This window comes from Clarias gariepinus, chromosome 23 (assembly GCF_024256425.1).
Source record: "Clarias gariepinus isolate MV-2021 ecotype Netherlands chromosome 23, CGAR_prim_01v2, whole genome shotgun sequence".
Lineage (NCBI taxonomy): Eukaryota > Metazoa > Chordata > Actinopteri > Siluriformes > Clariidae > Clarias > Clarias gariepinus.
Window position 1 is genome coordinate 12,324,122 of NC_071122.1, and position 16,689 is coordinate 12,340,810.

The 16,689-nt window shown below is 35.1% G+C and overlaps 1 protein-coding gene across 3 annotated transcripts in view; it reads left to right on the forward strand.

The window, feature by feature from the left end:
• The window catches only part of pxk (PX domain containing serine/threonine kinase), a 35,610-nt gene extending 19,647 nt beyond the window's left edge, over positions 1-15,963 (forward strand). The window contains exons 6-19 of one of the 3 annotated variants that reach the window (XM_053483795.1): positions 267-340; positions 578-652; positions 2,221-2,325; positions 2,546-2,647; positions 2,944-3,105; positions 3,505-3,622; positions 3,744-3,822; positions 3,911-3,959; positions 6,291-6,368; positions 6,490-6,576; positions 6,666-6,729; positions 7,345-7,404; positions 8,588-8,618; positions 12,571-12,709. In XM_053483795.1, the coding sequence (XP_053339770.1) occupies positions 267-340; positions 578-652; positions 2,221-2,325; positions 2,546-2,647; positions 2,944-3,105; positions 3,505-3,622; positions 3,744-3,822; positions 3,911-3,959; positions 6,291-6,368; positions 6,490-6,576; positions 6,666-6,729; positions 7,345-7,404; positions 8,588-8,607 (1,073 nt within the window). In that variant the 3' untranslated portion in view covers positions 8,608-8,618; positions 12,571-12,709. Of the gene's footprint in view, positions 1-266; positions 341-577; positions 653-2,220; positions 2,326-2,545; positions 2,648-2,943; positions 3,106-3,504; positions 3,623-3,743; positions 3,823-3,910; positions 3,960-6,290; positions 6,369-6,489; positions 6,577-6,665; positions 6,730-7,344; positions 7,405-8,587; positions 8,619-12,570 lie in introns of all 3 variants that reach the window. The other 2 variants (XM_053483796.1, XM_053483794.1) reach the window with 2 other exon arrangements.
• The last annotated feature ends 726 nt before the right edge of the window (positions 15,964-16,689 follow it).

Here is a 16,689-nt window from a genome sequence, read left to right on the forward strand (position 1 = left end):
CATCATATTCATAAAATTTGGCTTTATAAAGGTGCAGCAGTTAGTTCTCAAGCTCACAGCTTCTGTGTCCCCAACTAGAACTCAGGTTGTGGTTTGCATCATATTTGTGTCTCAAATGCTCTTTTAAGGGGAATAAAAATATTCACATAATTATATGATGTTTTATCTATTAATGTGATTTTTCTATTGTGTTTGTAATTATAGACCACAGTGAGTAAACCTTAACAGTAAAAAATTTTTTTAAAAAATGATGTACTTTTTGACAGGTTGGAGATTACGAAAGAGATACTTCTTAGTTAAAAACAAAGAGCAGCCCAAGGAACGACAAGTCTTAAGCTGGGTGAGTTATGTTTTTATCCCATGCACAAATACACTTTCCATTAACTCGGTGTAATCCTGTACTGTGGTCTGTTACTGTTGAATTCTGCTTGTGGGTTTTTTGTTTTTGTTGTTTTTTTTACTTGTACTGACTTAATATTTGGCTTGCATGCAGTTTCCTTATAGATCTTTTTACACAAATAAAAAAATTTGATTATACTTCACTTTCCTGATTTATTGTTTCTGCCTCCGATTTCAGGTTGATTTTGGTCCTGATAAGTTCTTATCAGACAAAGATCTGCAATCCATGATGAAGCTGCTCCCATCCCTCTCTGTAAGTCTTTAGTTTGGATCGTATATGTGTGTGTTAAAGTAATACTGAACTGAAACTTTGGTTAATTTTTATGAAGGAATCGGGGGGTTTCCCACAGTTTTGTTTGGACATTTAACTGCTAGACACTGATATTTTCAGTTAGCTGTAAATGAAGCCGAAATAAATTGTCACTTCCTGGTGGGCCTCTTGCGTAATGGATTTCCGGAATGCACAGGATTGTGTAGGCATGTGGACAAGCACAAGTATCTGGGTTGTGACTCAGAAAGGCCTGACTCTTCATAATAGCTGTGTGGTGAATTCCTTTGGGATCAGTGTGCCGACCCAAAATCACCACAACTCGTTTTATAAATTTTATGTTATTTCCTAAGCCTTCATGAACTTTTGAACTTAAATGGCCAGAGCTAGCACTGGGTAACACTTGTGCAAGTTTCACCATCATGAATCACATGGCTGATGTACTGTACAGTAGCTTGCCTCTCGCACATGGCTTTTGTTTAAACTTTTTACAAACCTAGTGATGTTTGACTGATCTTAGTTTTCTCTGTTTGGTTTTGAAATTTTAAAATGGTGTGTCAGAACAGAGGTATTGGTTAAATGAAGCTGGTCAAAAACATTTTAAATCATATCATGGTGCCATAGTGCTGTTGAAATGTTAAATTCTCAAAAAAAAAAAAAAAAAAAAAACTAAGTGAGGAAACACTGGTTTATAGCTGGAACTAACTTGGCCCAACCGTGTCCCACAATATTACATGTAACTTTAATCTGATTAGTTGCTTGACATGTCTTTTACTGATGTATAAAAAGTATAAAGAGGATTTTGACAATTCAGGGTGTCCTGTTACTGGAAAATAGTTTATTTTTATGTGATCATGAACCTTTTTTTTTTGCATCACGTCATGCAGTCATGGTTTATTCTTTAATTTGTCTATGTCCTGAGATGTTTATATTTTGTGAGGTATAGCATTATTTACTTTATTCACCATTTTACTGTTAAAATCATGAAGAATTTTCTGAATGAGTGTGTCTATAATATGCTCATTCATTCCTCCTTGTATCTTTCAGTCCATCTGATTATGTGAAAGAATAAAGGACGTGGAAAACCTTGTGACTGTGTTTGATCAGATGGATGTACAATGCATTTGTTCTGCTGACAAAAGGAAGGATTGTCAAAAACTTTCCTTCCAGTACAGTGACTTTTGGGATGTACATCCTGTCCTTTCAAAAAATAAAGGTTATGGTTTTTAACAGTCCTTATTGTCAGTCCCAGAGAAGTGGGTGTGGCCTCTGTACCTGTCCATGTCAGTTTAGGAGGTGTGGTGTCTATAGGTTTCTTGACAGCAAGTGTTGTAGCAGCTTGCCAGTCTTGGTGAAGGAGGCTTGTCCTCTGACAGATAACCGCAGAAAGAGGTTGCCATAAAGAAAGAGTGGAGTCTGCCAATCTTGTTAAAAGATCTGTCATTTTCCATGAAGGAGGTGTCGCCTTTGTAATTCTTTATGAGGGAGGTGTGGCCTTTGTCATTCTCTCGTCTGCTATGTGTAACTGGTGCTTTTGGTGTCTGTACTTTCAGCATCCATACATCTGTCCAGTCACCTACGCTTCTACTATCGAGTCCTCGTCAGTAGTGATCAGAATTTTTAATGAGAAGGGCACACTTAGGGATCATATTTGCAAGGTACGTATAATCATTGATATATATTGATATATATACACAGTATATATATATATATATATATATATATATACACAGTGTATATATATATATATATATACATACATTGCTTTAATTGTTATCACAATATTTATAACCTTCAGCTGGTTCTGTTACAGCTGTCTTATGTCTAGCTATGTTTTTAGGTTTTAATTTTTGTTTGTCTTGTGCACTGATATTTTAGGTGAAGCCAAAAGAAGCATTCCTGAAGAAGTACTGCAACCCCAAAAAGATCCAAGGTCTGGAGCTACAACAGATCAGGACATATGGGAGGCAGATTTTGGAGGTTTGGCTTGATTTTTGGCTAATGATTTAATGAATGTAACTTTTATAATAAATTTTATTTTTAATTGCATTAAATAAACATGATAATAAGCTTATGACAGAAATATTCATAACAATCCAACCCACCCCTACGTTTCCACTGGACATAAAACAGTGGATGACAAACATAATGGACTGAGTGAGAATAATGGTGTACATGATTAGTTTTTGTCATTTCTGTAATAAAGTTTAAGTCTTTCTTTGTACATTTTTTCCTCTTGTCTAATTCCTGTATTCCCCTTCTCTATTTTGATTTAGGCCTTAAAATTCCTGCATGATAAGAGTTTTCCATATGGGCATCTCCATGCTTCAAATGTTATAATTGAAGACAACACATGCAAACTTCTGGACATTGAGAACTCCATCCTAGGACTTCCCTCTTACTACCGTCCTTATGTCACCCAGTTCCGGAAAATTAATGTAGGAACTTATTAGACAAAGACAAAGTTTCTTTTTTGTGCTGTATTTTCAATGGTTTCTATAGTTTATTAAAATATTATACACACTTACATTAAAGTAATCTTTTTTTTATATAGCGTATTGCCGTATTTAGGGTGACCAATATTGGTATAATGGACACTGTATTTCATACCACTAATCCCATTCATGATAAAGCCTAGCTGTTTCTAACGCTCCATTATTTTAGAAAGGTTGAAAGAGCATTAGGTAAAAACTTTCTATTGATAATTTATTGGAGGAATTAAAAAGAAAACACAGTTCTTTAGTAATATATGTAAAGATTTGAAGTATTTTAGTTCAGTTTACTGTATAACACCCTTTTTCTAATTTGGATATTATACTTCTGTGTTTATTATACAGACCACAGAAAGCATTGATGTCTACTCATTTGGGCATTTGTTGTATGAAATGACGTACGGCAGGCCCCCCGATGCCGTTCCTGTGGATCAGTTTCCCTCTGTGCCCTACACTTCAGTCGGTCAGTTACAAAAAAATTATTTTTATCTAATTATTTACATTTTAACATTAATTACTTGAAGTTTTAAGTCGTTAACTAAACACATTTGTGGTGATTACTTTTTTTTTTATATTTCTCTCAGTCTCTGTCCTACAGTCCATCCTGTCCACCGAAGCATGTAAAGCAGGGATGCCCACAGTTTCTCAGCTCTTACAAACACCGTGAGTAGCAGTGCATTGTTCTGCTCTCATATTGTAATTGTCATTGGAAATTTTTTTTTTTTTATGTTTTATTTCTCTACCCTCGCAGTCTATTCAGTGATGTGCTGCTGTTCAACACGGAGAAAGCTCAGTTCAAGGTAGTTACAGTTTTTATCATGCACATGTTATAAAATACATACTTGAATGTTATTGTTGAAATTGTATATCACACCACTGTTTAATTAGTTAATCAGATTTGTCAGAATGTGTTAATTCATTTTCATAGTACCTTTTAAAAGCAGTTCTGGCTGGAATAAAATTAACATGCAACAGATTTCTGATCCAGTCAAAATGATGGTGAACAACGATGGAAACAAATGGTGTTTTATTTTATACACTGTATGTATATGTGTATGTATGTGTATATATATATATATATATATATATATATATATATATATATATATATACACACTGTATATATATCACCATCTGAAATGGTGACTGTTTTATGACTGTGCCCCTTAATTTTATATATATATATAATTGAGGACATGGTCATAAAACAGTTACCATTTCAGAATGGTAAATCAAGCTAAAGAACAATTTGAAATTACTGAAACTGAGTAAAGAACCCTTTATCACATTATCAAAACTGGAAGGATAGTGCTGAACCATCAACTTTAAGGAAAAAATATAATCAGAAAGAGATTACTTTAAAAACCTGGTGAAGTTGCATGGTAGGGTAAGAGGGTATAATCGGCATATTGCTGATTATACAAGCCTATGGAGGCTGTCTGGCTCAGCTAAGCTCAGCAATGTTATGTGTAGGGCTGCAATTAATGATTATTTTAATAATCAATTTTTTTTTTCTTTTTATAAACAGCAGAAAACTGAGAAAATAGTTTCTTTCCAACCCTTTATTCAAAACCGAACTAAAATCTTTAGAAAGTGCAAAAACATGTTGCTCCTTAAACTGTTATAGTAATAATTAAATAATTATGGAAATAAAATGGACTAACACAAAAAACATGGACATGTATGCTTTACATCTGCCAAATATATACAGTGGAACCTTGGATTACGACCATAATTCGTTCCGGTGTTATGCGCTAACATGCCCCTCTGCCATGGATTGCCAACATCCCCCCCCCCCCCCCCCCCCCAAATAATCGCTATCAAGTATTATATTAGAATATAAATTCATAGGTTTATTATCATCAAATATAATATTACTATTATAATAAACTCTAGGCACGTGACAGCTGTCAAGACCATTAATACAAATTCTTGTATAATGTTTATTTTGTGGCCCATTTATTTTTCAGGGCTTTGTCATGAATATGCAAATAAACATTTATATATATAATAAAAATAAATACTGTATATGATGAAAAATTAGACGAAACTGGTTTATTATAAAATAAACAATATAAAAGTAAACATGTATATGAAAAAGGTTTTTTTTTTATATTTTTTCATATCCAACATATTTATTTTTATATTTCTTAGTTTATTTTATTGTATAATGCAATTTGTAATTTGTAAACCATTAAACTATGAATTTATGTTCTAATACAATATTTGATAGCAATTATGTTGAGTGGGGCAATCCATGGCAGGGGGGCATTTTAGGGCATAACAATGACGCGCGCGCGCGCACACAGACACACATACACATAGACACACACAGCAGAAAAAGAGCAGGCCAAGTCTTGAGCAGAGAGAGAAAATAGATTATAAACGTCTTTAATGAGACTTGTCTATATGCGTGTTTTGCTGTACATGCGCACTGTACACACAGGCATACAGACACAATAAAATGTTTTACACACATGCGTGGTCACAGTGTTACAGTAAACAGTACATGCGTGCACGGATGTTGATTATACCAGTAAGAGACGCGCACTAGGACCTAGCATCATCCGCCATGTATCTTTCCTCTACCCCGCTTATATTTTTTACATTTTTGCTCTGCCTTATCTATGAGGCGCCGAACTCTGCTAGCATTAGTGCACAAGACCGCGTGTGTTCACTCCGCACCGCGCTCAACTAAAGTTTTTTTTTTTTAATAATCAAATGTCTCTGCATTGCGCGACACAACGAAACGATAATGAAATTCGTTGCTAACTATTTTAGTAATAGATTTTTATCGATTTTATCTATTCGTTGTTGCAGCCCTAGTTATGTGGCAATAAAATGAAGTCAGTTGACGACCTGAATATTACGAATGATCTGGGTATCACATTAACGATTGATACCCAGAATAAGATTAATTCCCGATTAAAAAAAAAAATAAAAAATTTGTTCGCTGGTGGCACAGGCATATTCCAGAAAATAATATTGTGAAGGAGTGGTTCTAGGAGCATGAGGACTCATTTTCGCACTGGAACTCTTTACCATGTTGTGTGGATAAATAATAAATTAACTACACAGTTACTATAATTGTAGATTGTAATCATATAATGTTTTTCATGCACAAAATATAGAACTCCTCCAAACTGAAAGAGGCCATGAAGTTGTCCAAAGAGTGTTTGGAAAAGCGCCTCCAAGAGGAACAAAGAGCGGTTAGTGCATTGTAGACTTGTCATTGCACAAGATGTGCAGAACACAACATTACATATTATTGATTACTGGGTCTTATTAGTGCTAAGCCAAACAATGTGGCTGATGATTTTCTCTGTGCAGGTTCAGCAGCACAGGAGGTTGACACGTGCACAGTCCCATCACGGCTCTGAAGAGGAGAAAAGGAAGAGGAAGATCCTTGCCAGAAAGGTACATGCACGTTCAGACAGCTACCAGAAAGTGTTCATGAATGGTAAATGATTTTGGTACTATATAAATTGCGTTTTGGTTCCCCTTAGAAATCCAGACAGTCTACTTATGAAAATGAGGAGGACTTTTCTGTCAAATATAACAACAACTCTGGTAAGTCAGTTACAGAGTATTTTATTTATTTAACTTATTTCAGGTTTTCATGGATCATTTTCTGTTATTTAATGCCTTCCTTAGTATTTTAAGTGGTATATAATTTCCATAGAAGTGTTTTCATTCCCCAAATGAGAACACGTCACAATCATTAATGTTTTGACATGCTAATTAGCTAATCTCCTTTTATTTATTTTTTGCTACATGTAGATGTACTCAATTTGAATGTCTGGTGTTTTTCCTCCTTCTTCAGTAATATTCATCAATGGCAGATGGTTGTATTTGGGGAATAAAAGTGGAAATGTAGTTTTTATTATTTAAGATCAACAGGAAGTTTTTTCAAGCAAGTTTTTTTTTTTCGACAATACAGTATATTTCTGGAAGATCCATAGGTATTTAGAATGATAAAGACAGGATAAGAGATAATGCTCTTATAATGCTCTAAGGGCTCACAATCATCGGTAGGATCATGTATAAATAAGGAAGTAGTTAGATTCTTTTTTTCTTTGGAGTGTTTGTCTGCACTGTGATGTGATATATGTACAGCATTTTTAAAAAGATTTAAAAGGTTGCAGCTGTAACCTGTTTCCATGTGTATTATGTTCATTTATTTAGGTTCAGGAGCGAGTTCTCCACCTACTTGTCCTTCTTCTCCTACTCCTCCACCTGCACCAGGTATTTGCAGATTAATACATTCTTATCTTCCTGAACATGCATGTCATACACTCTGGTCATTAGAAAGTGAAATGATCCCAATCATCTCACTTGGAAACCACACGTTAGTTATGATTATTTTCAAACACTAAAACCCAGTTCCCTCTTTCAGAGTTTTTGGTACAGGTTAAAAACGGTTTGTCCTGTGGCTTTGACATGCTCTAAACATGATGTAACATCTATGTAATGGCACAGAAAAGATGATCAACTTTGTTATGGGCCAGCCACAGATAATGGCAGTTACCTAAAAATGCTCTATGGGCCTACAGATCCCTGTAGAGAGACATTCGATAACTTTTGGATGGTGTCAATTTTAACTTGCACAAAAAAAATTAAGTTAAAAAAAATATATGACACAGTTCTGCTACGGTACCTAGGATTGGAAACAGAAGTCACCATAGTGTGGACCTATGGCAGATGTGTGCGTCATAAAAAAAAAAGTTGTAAAGCCATTGTAAATGTTTTTAAGCCTGTTGTTAAATTGTCATCCATGCCAGCAAGCTGTGGATCATGGAAACTCCCATGTAAGCTACACTCTTACCGTAAAACTACCCACGTCTCATCACATTTCAGGAATTCTTAAAGATCCATCGCAAACAAAAATAATCATTTTAAAAGGTGGAACTGGGCTTAAGTCTCTCCAGACCATAAGACACATGCAAAAAGTCACTTCAGAGGTTTTCATAAAATAAGTTAAAGCTGGTTTATCAGTTTGAGCTGAAAACTTTATAGAGCAAATCTATAAAAACACAATGCTTATTTACCTTAGTACTGCAGTAAAGTTTTTTTTTGTTGCCATAATTGCTGGCATACCCTGCCCAGTGTGGAACGCTAACAAACTGGCATACAACAAATATCCACCTGCAGCTATCTAACGTCTGTTGCAACACTCACCAGAAAGCATAAAACATGAAAAGTTATGGCAATTAGAAATAGTATGTTTCTTCCCAGTTAGAGCTTTTTAAGTTTACCGAAGTGATCATCATTTAGAACTTTTTTTTCTCATCCATTTTAGTCAAACTAACCTAGAGTCATTTTAAACACACCAGACACATCAAATATGTTGTGCACCTTAACTTCTTATTTGTAAATGAAGAGTAACCTGTATCTGCCTCTTTTTCTCTCTCCTGTGCTGTCTTCAAAGTAGAGCATGCACCATATTGAACATGTTTGGGGTAAAGTAATCCAATACTAAATGTTATCTGTTGTAAAGTTGCACCATGTCCTTCCTCAGTAGCAAATACCTAAATGATGGCATTACGAGCTTCGGAACTCTGTGTAGTGAATGTTGCTCTCCATCAATTTAAGGTGTAAATGAAAGTTTATTCTGTGATAAAAAAATTCATCTGACCTACTAAGAAGGATTAATGCAACTTTAAGACGTCAAAGTCTGCAATGGCCTGCTCAGCTGTCCTTGACCTTTTTTCTTTTTTTTTTAAATACTCTTTCTAACAAATATATATATATATTAAAAAGAGTATTAATGGAATCTGACTAAACAGCATGTTTCAGTGGGTTTATTTTTGTTGATTTATTTATATATTTTGTTGGGGAAACTCGACATCATTAGTTGTGGCGCCTTCTGGCATTTACTTTTTTTTTTTTTTTTTTTTTTTACATTTTACTCATGTGGCTCGAGAATAAAATAAATCTTAATTGGGGCATCAACTAACATCTGCCTTCAGTATTTTAGTCATAAAATAGTTCCATCAAATCTGGGCAGAGAGCACTATTACAGGTTGCATGCCGGGTACTCCGAACCTCAAATCGGCACTCAGTAGTGCTTTGCTCACTTACTGCAAATAAAAAAATCCTACAGCAGTTGCCACTTTGTTATACATGTTTCATTGCTGCTGATTGATCATTAAACCACATGGTAAGTGCATCATCCTGCTTAGCTTTAGTTGTGGCATGCAGCTTTGTTCAGTCCATAAGCTAATTGTATTTGTTGCTGCAAATGAGCCCTGCGTTCACTCTACTGAGCGACAAAACGAACAGTAGCTTTAAGTCTTTACTGTGATTCTGGAACAATGGGCAGATTGATATTTTTAAGTTATTTCAGACAACCATACTGAATAATGGGTACAAACATAAATCGTGCATCAATTATGGCATTTGTAGCATTCAGTACTGCAGTATTACATTTCTCAGGCTCTGGATTTGTGTAGTTTTGTATCCTGGGAATTTGACACTAAAACACCCATTCTAAAAATAGAGGTCACTACCATAATCAATCAGTCGTGAGTGCTAGCAGCAGAAATAGACAGGCAAAAGCAAATGGTGTTTTAACAAACCATTAAGGAAACCTAAGCTTTTCTCATTGTGTATAAATATTTCATGCATATAAACAGTTTAATATTGAGGATAAGTTGACCTTTCATTCATTCAAGATAAATAGTTGAAAACAGTTAAAAGGTAAAACATCCGTTATGTTTGATTCCATAGCAGTGGCTACATGGCCTTGGTCTTCATTACAACAATGGCTAAAACTGGGGAATTCTTAAGTTAATTAAAAAACTTCTGTGGCAAATTTCTGTACACGATCTTCAGAAAGCACTTAAGCATTCATGGTTTAAGCCAGTGACACCAGAGTATTGCAGACAGCTTTTGACTCTATGCCCAGCTGTTTTGAAGAATAAAGTTGTTGTAAAGCAATTTGTTATCATAAACAAAAGATTCTTATAATGTTGTTAGAAAAAAAATTGAGTTACTTTTTTTTAATACTTCTGGCCACCACTGTACATTTGGCCGAACAGTGTGGCAGAAGTATTCAACATCATAGGAAATACTTGACCTTTCCCACTTCCCCAATATTTTTTAAAAATATATAATATTAGATGCATTGCAACATTATTACAGTATTTAAGGTCAAAAGTTACATCAAGCACTAAGGGCTAAACACCTGATTAAGTTGATTTCACTGCTCTTTATTTTGATTATTAAAAATAATTTCTGTGTAGTTAAATTTTAAATAGCTTTAAGACCGCCAGTTTTGAAAGCAATCACTTTAAAATCTTTTAATTGACTAGTAAATTTAATTATTTCAATAACTATTTTCAAGATATAAATTCAGCAAGGAGCATTTATGCAACAACATATGGGCATATGTTGTTGCATAAATGCTCCTTGCTGAGTTTATATCTTAAAAATAGTTATTGAAATAATTAAATACTAAATCAAGATAATAAAAAGCACAACATATGTAGGGTATTTTTGTTGCACGTCTGATTTGCTACACAACTAATATTCAAAAATATGGTATTTAAAATATAAAATTTACACTCCTAAACCCATTATGGCAAAACAAATATACATTTCTGGTGAACAAAAGTTTATCAACTGTACAATGCAAGGAAATGTCTGTAGTTAGGACAAAGAGCAGTGTACGTCTAGATGAACTGATGGGTCCTGGTAGTTTAAGGGATTAAAGCAACAAACCTGAACCATCCTGGCTAAAATCCCTTTTTTGTTATTCATTGTTTTCTACATAAAATCATATATACACACCAGGATTAGATTGTTGGTACCCTTCCATTTAAAGAAGGAAAAACCCACAATGATAAATGAAATAACTTGAAACTTGCCAAGGTAATAATACGTAAAAAAATTACTGAAAGTTCCCATCATTTTTGTCAAGGGAAGTTTTATTAGTTTATTTAAACTGGCCCTGTTGAACAGAGTTCAAAAGCAATGTCTGATTAGTTAATTTTTCAGTATTATTTAAATGTATTATTACTTTTGTCATTTACCAGTTATTTTAGTGACCATTGTGGGTTTTTCTTTCTTTAATGAAAGGATAACAAAAGTTTTATGTGTGTAGATGATTTTATGTAGAAAACAGTAAATCACAAAAAAGTGACTTCAGCTGGATTTTCACAGACTGGGTAACATATACTCAAAAAGTTTATGTCAAAAGTTTACATACACTCATGATGAACCTGAATGTGAAGCACACGGTCAAAGTTTTATATTATACATACAGATTTAAAATTACATTTTATCTAAGTGATGGATTCAAGATTCACCCACTTAGATAAAATGTTTTAATTTGCCAGGCCCAAGGCCTCTCAATTTCCTGTTAGTGATGATGACTTTTTAAAAAAAATATTTTTTTTATTTGACTACAGCTAGTAGTTTGTCTTGGCAAACATAAAAAGGATTTTTTGGCCGCACTCATTGGGTTGAACAACGCAGTACCATGGGAAAGTCTCAGAAATCTGAGAAGGAGGATGGCTGAATTACATAAGTCAGGGATGTCTCTTCTTGCCATATCTAAACAAGTGGAGATTCCAAGATCAGTTGTAACTATAAGGCTGGCTAACTTTTAGCTGCTGGAGCACTATCAAAATTATGCTAAAGTGGACAATGCTAAAAAGTCAGGTCCATGCCAGAAACCCAAACAGTAAGTTAAGGCCAGGGTTAGTCATTATATGGCATTCCTGAAAAAGACAGGGTCTTGGGGCCTTGCTCAAGGGCTCAAAAATGACTTGGTGGAGCTGGGTCTTGAACTGCCCAAGCTTATGATCAGTAACTCAGAACCGTAGCACACTGAGGTACCACTGCCCTAATTTAGTTGAAGCTTATTGATGTCTGTCAAAAGCATCTGCTATTGAACCTTGCTAAGAAAATTCAACCAAATAAAAGGTGCTGTATGTCTATTTGCAATCGTGTGTATATATTGACCCTGCATTGATTTGATTTTTGAAAACACTATTTCAAAATTCTATTAAAGTATATGTTGTTTAATCATTCTGCCCCAGGAATGAACAGTGTATATGTATGTATATATATATATATATATATATATATATATATTACAATCAAATATTGCCATGATTTTTATGTTCATGATGAGTGTAGAGTAAACTTTTGACTGCGACTGTAAATAAAAATATTGATTGCAAGTATACATTTTACAGTAGCCCAAATATTTAGGTTACTAAAATTTCTTATTTAAACTTTAGCTGTATCAATCATGCCCACGTGCATCTACTATAGTGGTTATTACATCTATAAGAAGCAAACTTCAGCGAGTAAGAACTTGTTGCCTTGTGATGTGAACGCAGGGTTATGTGGGTTATTTGTGCATCCCTGGTTACACTAACATTTGCTATTTGGTCATTGCAGGTGTTCAGTCAGTGACCCTTCCACCACCTCCACCGCCTCCTCCACCTTCTTTAGGGATCGAGTCAAGCCCTCCAGCCCTCCACCCTCCTTCCGTTAATGGCAAGGGCCGAAGCGCCCTTCTGAGCTCCATTCAGACCTTCAGCAAAGGCCGGCTGAAAAAAGCAGAGATCAACGATCGAAGCAATCCACACATCTGAGCAACAGTCTTTAGACTGCTTAGTTCTTACCATGTGCAATTTGTCCTTGGCTCTCTTATCCGAGGCGTGAATCTGAATCTTCAGGAGTGCAGTGATATTTTACAACTGGACTGCAACTGAAATATTTTACTTTCAACTTGGCTGCAGATCAGCAGTGATGAGGCTAAAGTGTGGGCTCTCTGTGCTGCTATACAGTATATGATCTTGGAAACTACATTTTAGCTGACAAGATAGGTTTATGAATTGGACTTGCATATTTGTGGTAAATAATCATACCCACCCTACAACGATGTTTCTGACCCTCTTAAAAACAGCTTCCAGGTTCGGCGTTTTCAAACCAGTTAGAAGAATTTAGGTTGGGAAAGACATTTTTAATGCTTTGACTTTGGGTTTTACTTAAAACATTGTGTAGGTTTTGTCCTTTTTTATTTGTTGCATAATATTATAGTACATTCAGATTATTGGAATTGCAGTAATCGAAAGATGATGAAGAACTCCGTGATTGAGAAAAGGCTATTTTAACATTCGTGATAACAAGGATGTTTGCTAAACCAACCATTTTTTAAAGCCAAGGCAGCAAAATTGCCCTTGATGTTTGGGAGGAAGGGAAGAAGGGATGGATGGCATATTCCCCATCTCCTCTATTAATCAGAGCGACACTAGCCAATTATAGGTGTATGTGAGCTCATTTATGCAGAACAGTGTAGGAACCGCTTTCCTCTAAGTGCGCTGTGATGTTGAGCAAATGCGGTACTGTAGCTGATATCATTTGTCTTGGAGAAAGCATGTCTAACATCATCCTCCCAAGGTGATCACTGTTGTCCTATTGATGAGAACTAGGTATTAATTAAGAATCTGCAAAATATTACCTTGGGAGAAAATGGTTAATAATATTTTAAAGACATAGAATAACTTTGATTTGCCATGACTCTTATTAATAAGTGAAAGAGTAGACCCAAACCATGCCAGCAAATTGCTTCCAACAGCATGTTTTTTTTATTTTATTTGTCTTTTTATAAGTCTTAACTCGGAATTACTGTATTGTAGCCTGAAATGATGTGAAGACACTCAGACAGTGATTTAAAAAAAAACAAAAAATGAAAGGAATAGTATTTAAAAAAAAAAAAGCATGTTAGGGTTTGTGCCACATTTTAACCTTTGTGCCTATAAAAAACAATTGCTAGACATCCCATTGCCAGATTTAGGAGCTGTGTGTTTCATTTTTATCTTAGCAGCAGTGTAAGTTTTACACAGTGGTCCATTGTAACCAGTGCTATATAAAATGAATAAATATTGAATTTAAAATAGTACATATTCCATTTGAAATAAACACTAACGCTGAACCCATGCACTGAAATAGGGTTAATCCTCATAATATATAGCGTGGATTAACTGTCAGATTTGTTGACCAGGTAAAGGAGTTGTAACCATTCCAAAAAGATTCATAACATCTAAGAAGTAATGGAAGTCTGTCTAATCCAAAAATATTTCCCATAAATATCTCCACACAGTTATTAAGACTTAATAACGCAGGAACAGAAAATATTATTCTTTTATTTCAAGATAACCTGGTAATTTGTTACATTCAGGTAGCCCAGAGCTTTGTACAGTGCATGATGGGTGCATCGCTTCATCCCCTTATCTTCTTACATTGATGCGTTCATCGCTCTGGAACAGGGTTAGTCTGGAATCATTAGACCACATGGCCTTTATCCATTGCTCCAAATTCAAATCTTTATCCTCTCTTTTTTGATAAGTCTCATCAATAAGTGGTTTTCTTATGGCCACATAGCTATTTAGTCATAATTCTGTGTACCTGTCGCATTGTGCTCTTACTTTTACTAATTAACATAGCGGTAATTTCTACTGCTGTTTTTTTTTTTTTTTTTTTTTTACTGTGCAACTTTACCAAATGTTTAAGTAATCACTATTCATGATTTTTAACCAAATTTCAGTCATTTAAAATCTCTGGAGTTGTCTTTTTTCCTTGATGTCGGTCAATAATTTGACCATTTTGAAACAATGACACTTTTTGGTCAGGGTGTCATATACCTACAGGAGTGGACAGGATTGATAAAATGTTGTTCAATCTTCATGCGGGAGCAGGAATTAATCGAGCCGAAAGTCTTGGAGGTGAAGAAAACTGTGTGGAGTGGTCAGAATTTCTTTGGGAGCAAGTCGAAGCACAAGTACAGTACCTCTTTTGGACAAACAAAAAAAATATTTGGGTTCTTATCATACCTGATCCAAAAAGTCCTGAGCCAAAAATCCAGGAGGTGGAGACAACTTGGTGTGTGTCAATATGGATTTGTTGTTTCATCTTGTTAACCATCATGTTGGTTAGGGTTAGGATATGGCGTGTAGAAGGCATTAGTCAGATGCAGCACCACCTCTTGGACTTTTGAGTATGCAGCCAAAACTGGCTTACCAGAAGCAGCATTTAAAACTTATCTAATGTGTAGCAAATCCATCAAGAACTAAACTACGATATGAAAAGTATTTGCGGTGAAATTGACTTCTGTTATGTATTTAATTTGTAATTTGCATCATCCTTGTAGCCTCAGTGCAAAAGTATTGAATCAATTGTCAGAAAGGCTGATCAACTTTATTTAGGATAATCAACTCTTTTGCCCAACTCTTCCTTAAGAAAATTGACTTGAGACATGTACAATTACAAATAAGTTGTAGTAATCTTCTGATAAACCACAGTTAGGCCATTAACATGACATTGGCACATTGGGCATGTAGCAAAGTACTCTGCTTTCTGTAACCCCCTATGCACATCTATACATGTTTCATTGCAGACTGTAAAACATGGAGGTTTTCAGTGAAACGCACAGTTTCTGTGTTATACGTGTAAATGATTCATACCGAGGAGCAACATCGCTTTCTCTGCCGCACTTTACCACTGTTTATCGGTGGTCTTTGAAAAGAGGTATAAAGTTTACATTAGATTTAATTATGTTGAAAGATGGTATGAATAGCGAGACAGTTTGATTATATTTGATAATAAGAGTAATGAACACTGCACATTTGCCACAACCACTGCTGCACACACTGAAGGTGTGCATCCTGTATTTAAAACATTTTTTTTGTTTCCCCCATTATAAAAATTGCGTTGACAATGTTTTAACCATGGTGATGTGCTTTTAATTGTGAACTTTGAAGTAAAAACAACAGAATGTTCTTCAATGTTTATGAGTTGTTTGTCAGATCTTTTCTCTACTATATGATTTATCAAAGCACGTGTAATTGGATTGGGTGTTTTGCCTCATACTTTAGAGCTGGAGTGGATATAGGTCAGAGTGGATATGTAGGAGTGCTCATTCCTTGGAGTGTGATATACATAGCACTAGCAGATTTTCATTAAGGCATATCTGGGCTCGGGACTAACACTGCATCCAGTTGCTGGAGTTTGGGTATTAGATGGGAATTGAACCCGGGCCTTCTGCATGGCAGGCGAGAAACCTACAACTGCACCTAGCAATCCACCAAATAAACAAAAATTGTGTTTAAATAGGTATGAAGATGACAACTGCAAAGAAAAAAATGCTTCATTTGTCATATTGTACTACAGACAAAGGCCTGTTCAAGTCATGGTATTTTAAAATTCACTTATATGTGCTGTGTGAGTGTGTGCACTTGGGCTAATGCATTTGGTGCTACAAGCCTACAAAAGAAATCATTGTACTTGAACAGATGTTGAACTTCGCGTTAACCTTGTCAGGACTGTAAATAAAATCTGGATTCCCCTTCATTCATCCAGCATTCAACTATGTGACTATAAATGCATCCAAAATCTGTGAAAAATGAGTGTTATGCCATAAAGTCAGTACTTGATTGACAAAGTTATTATGCAAAATGCTTTTAATACCTGGGGAAAAGACACTCTTCATGAACTACACATATCCAATTAGGTTTA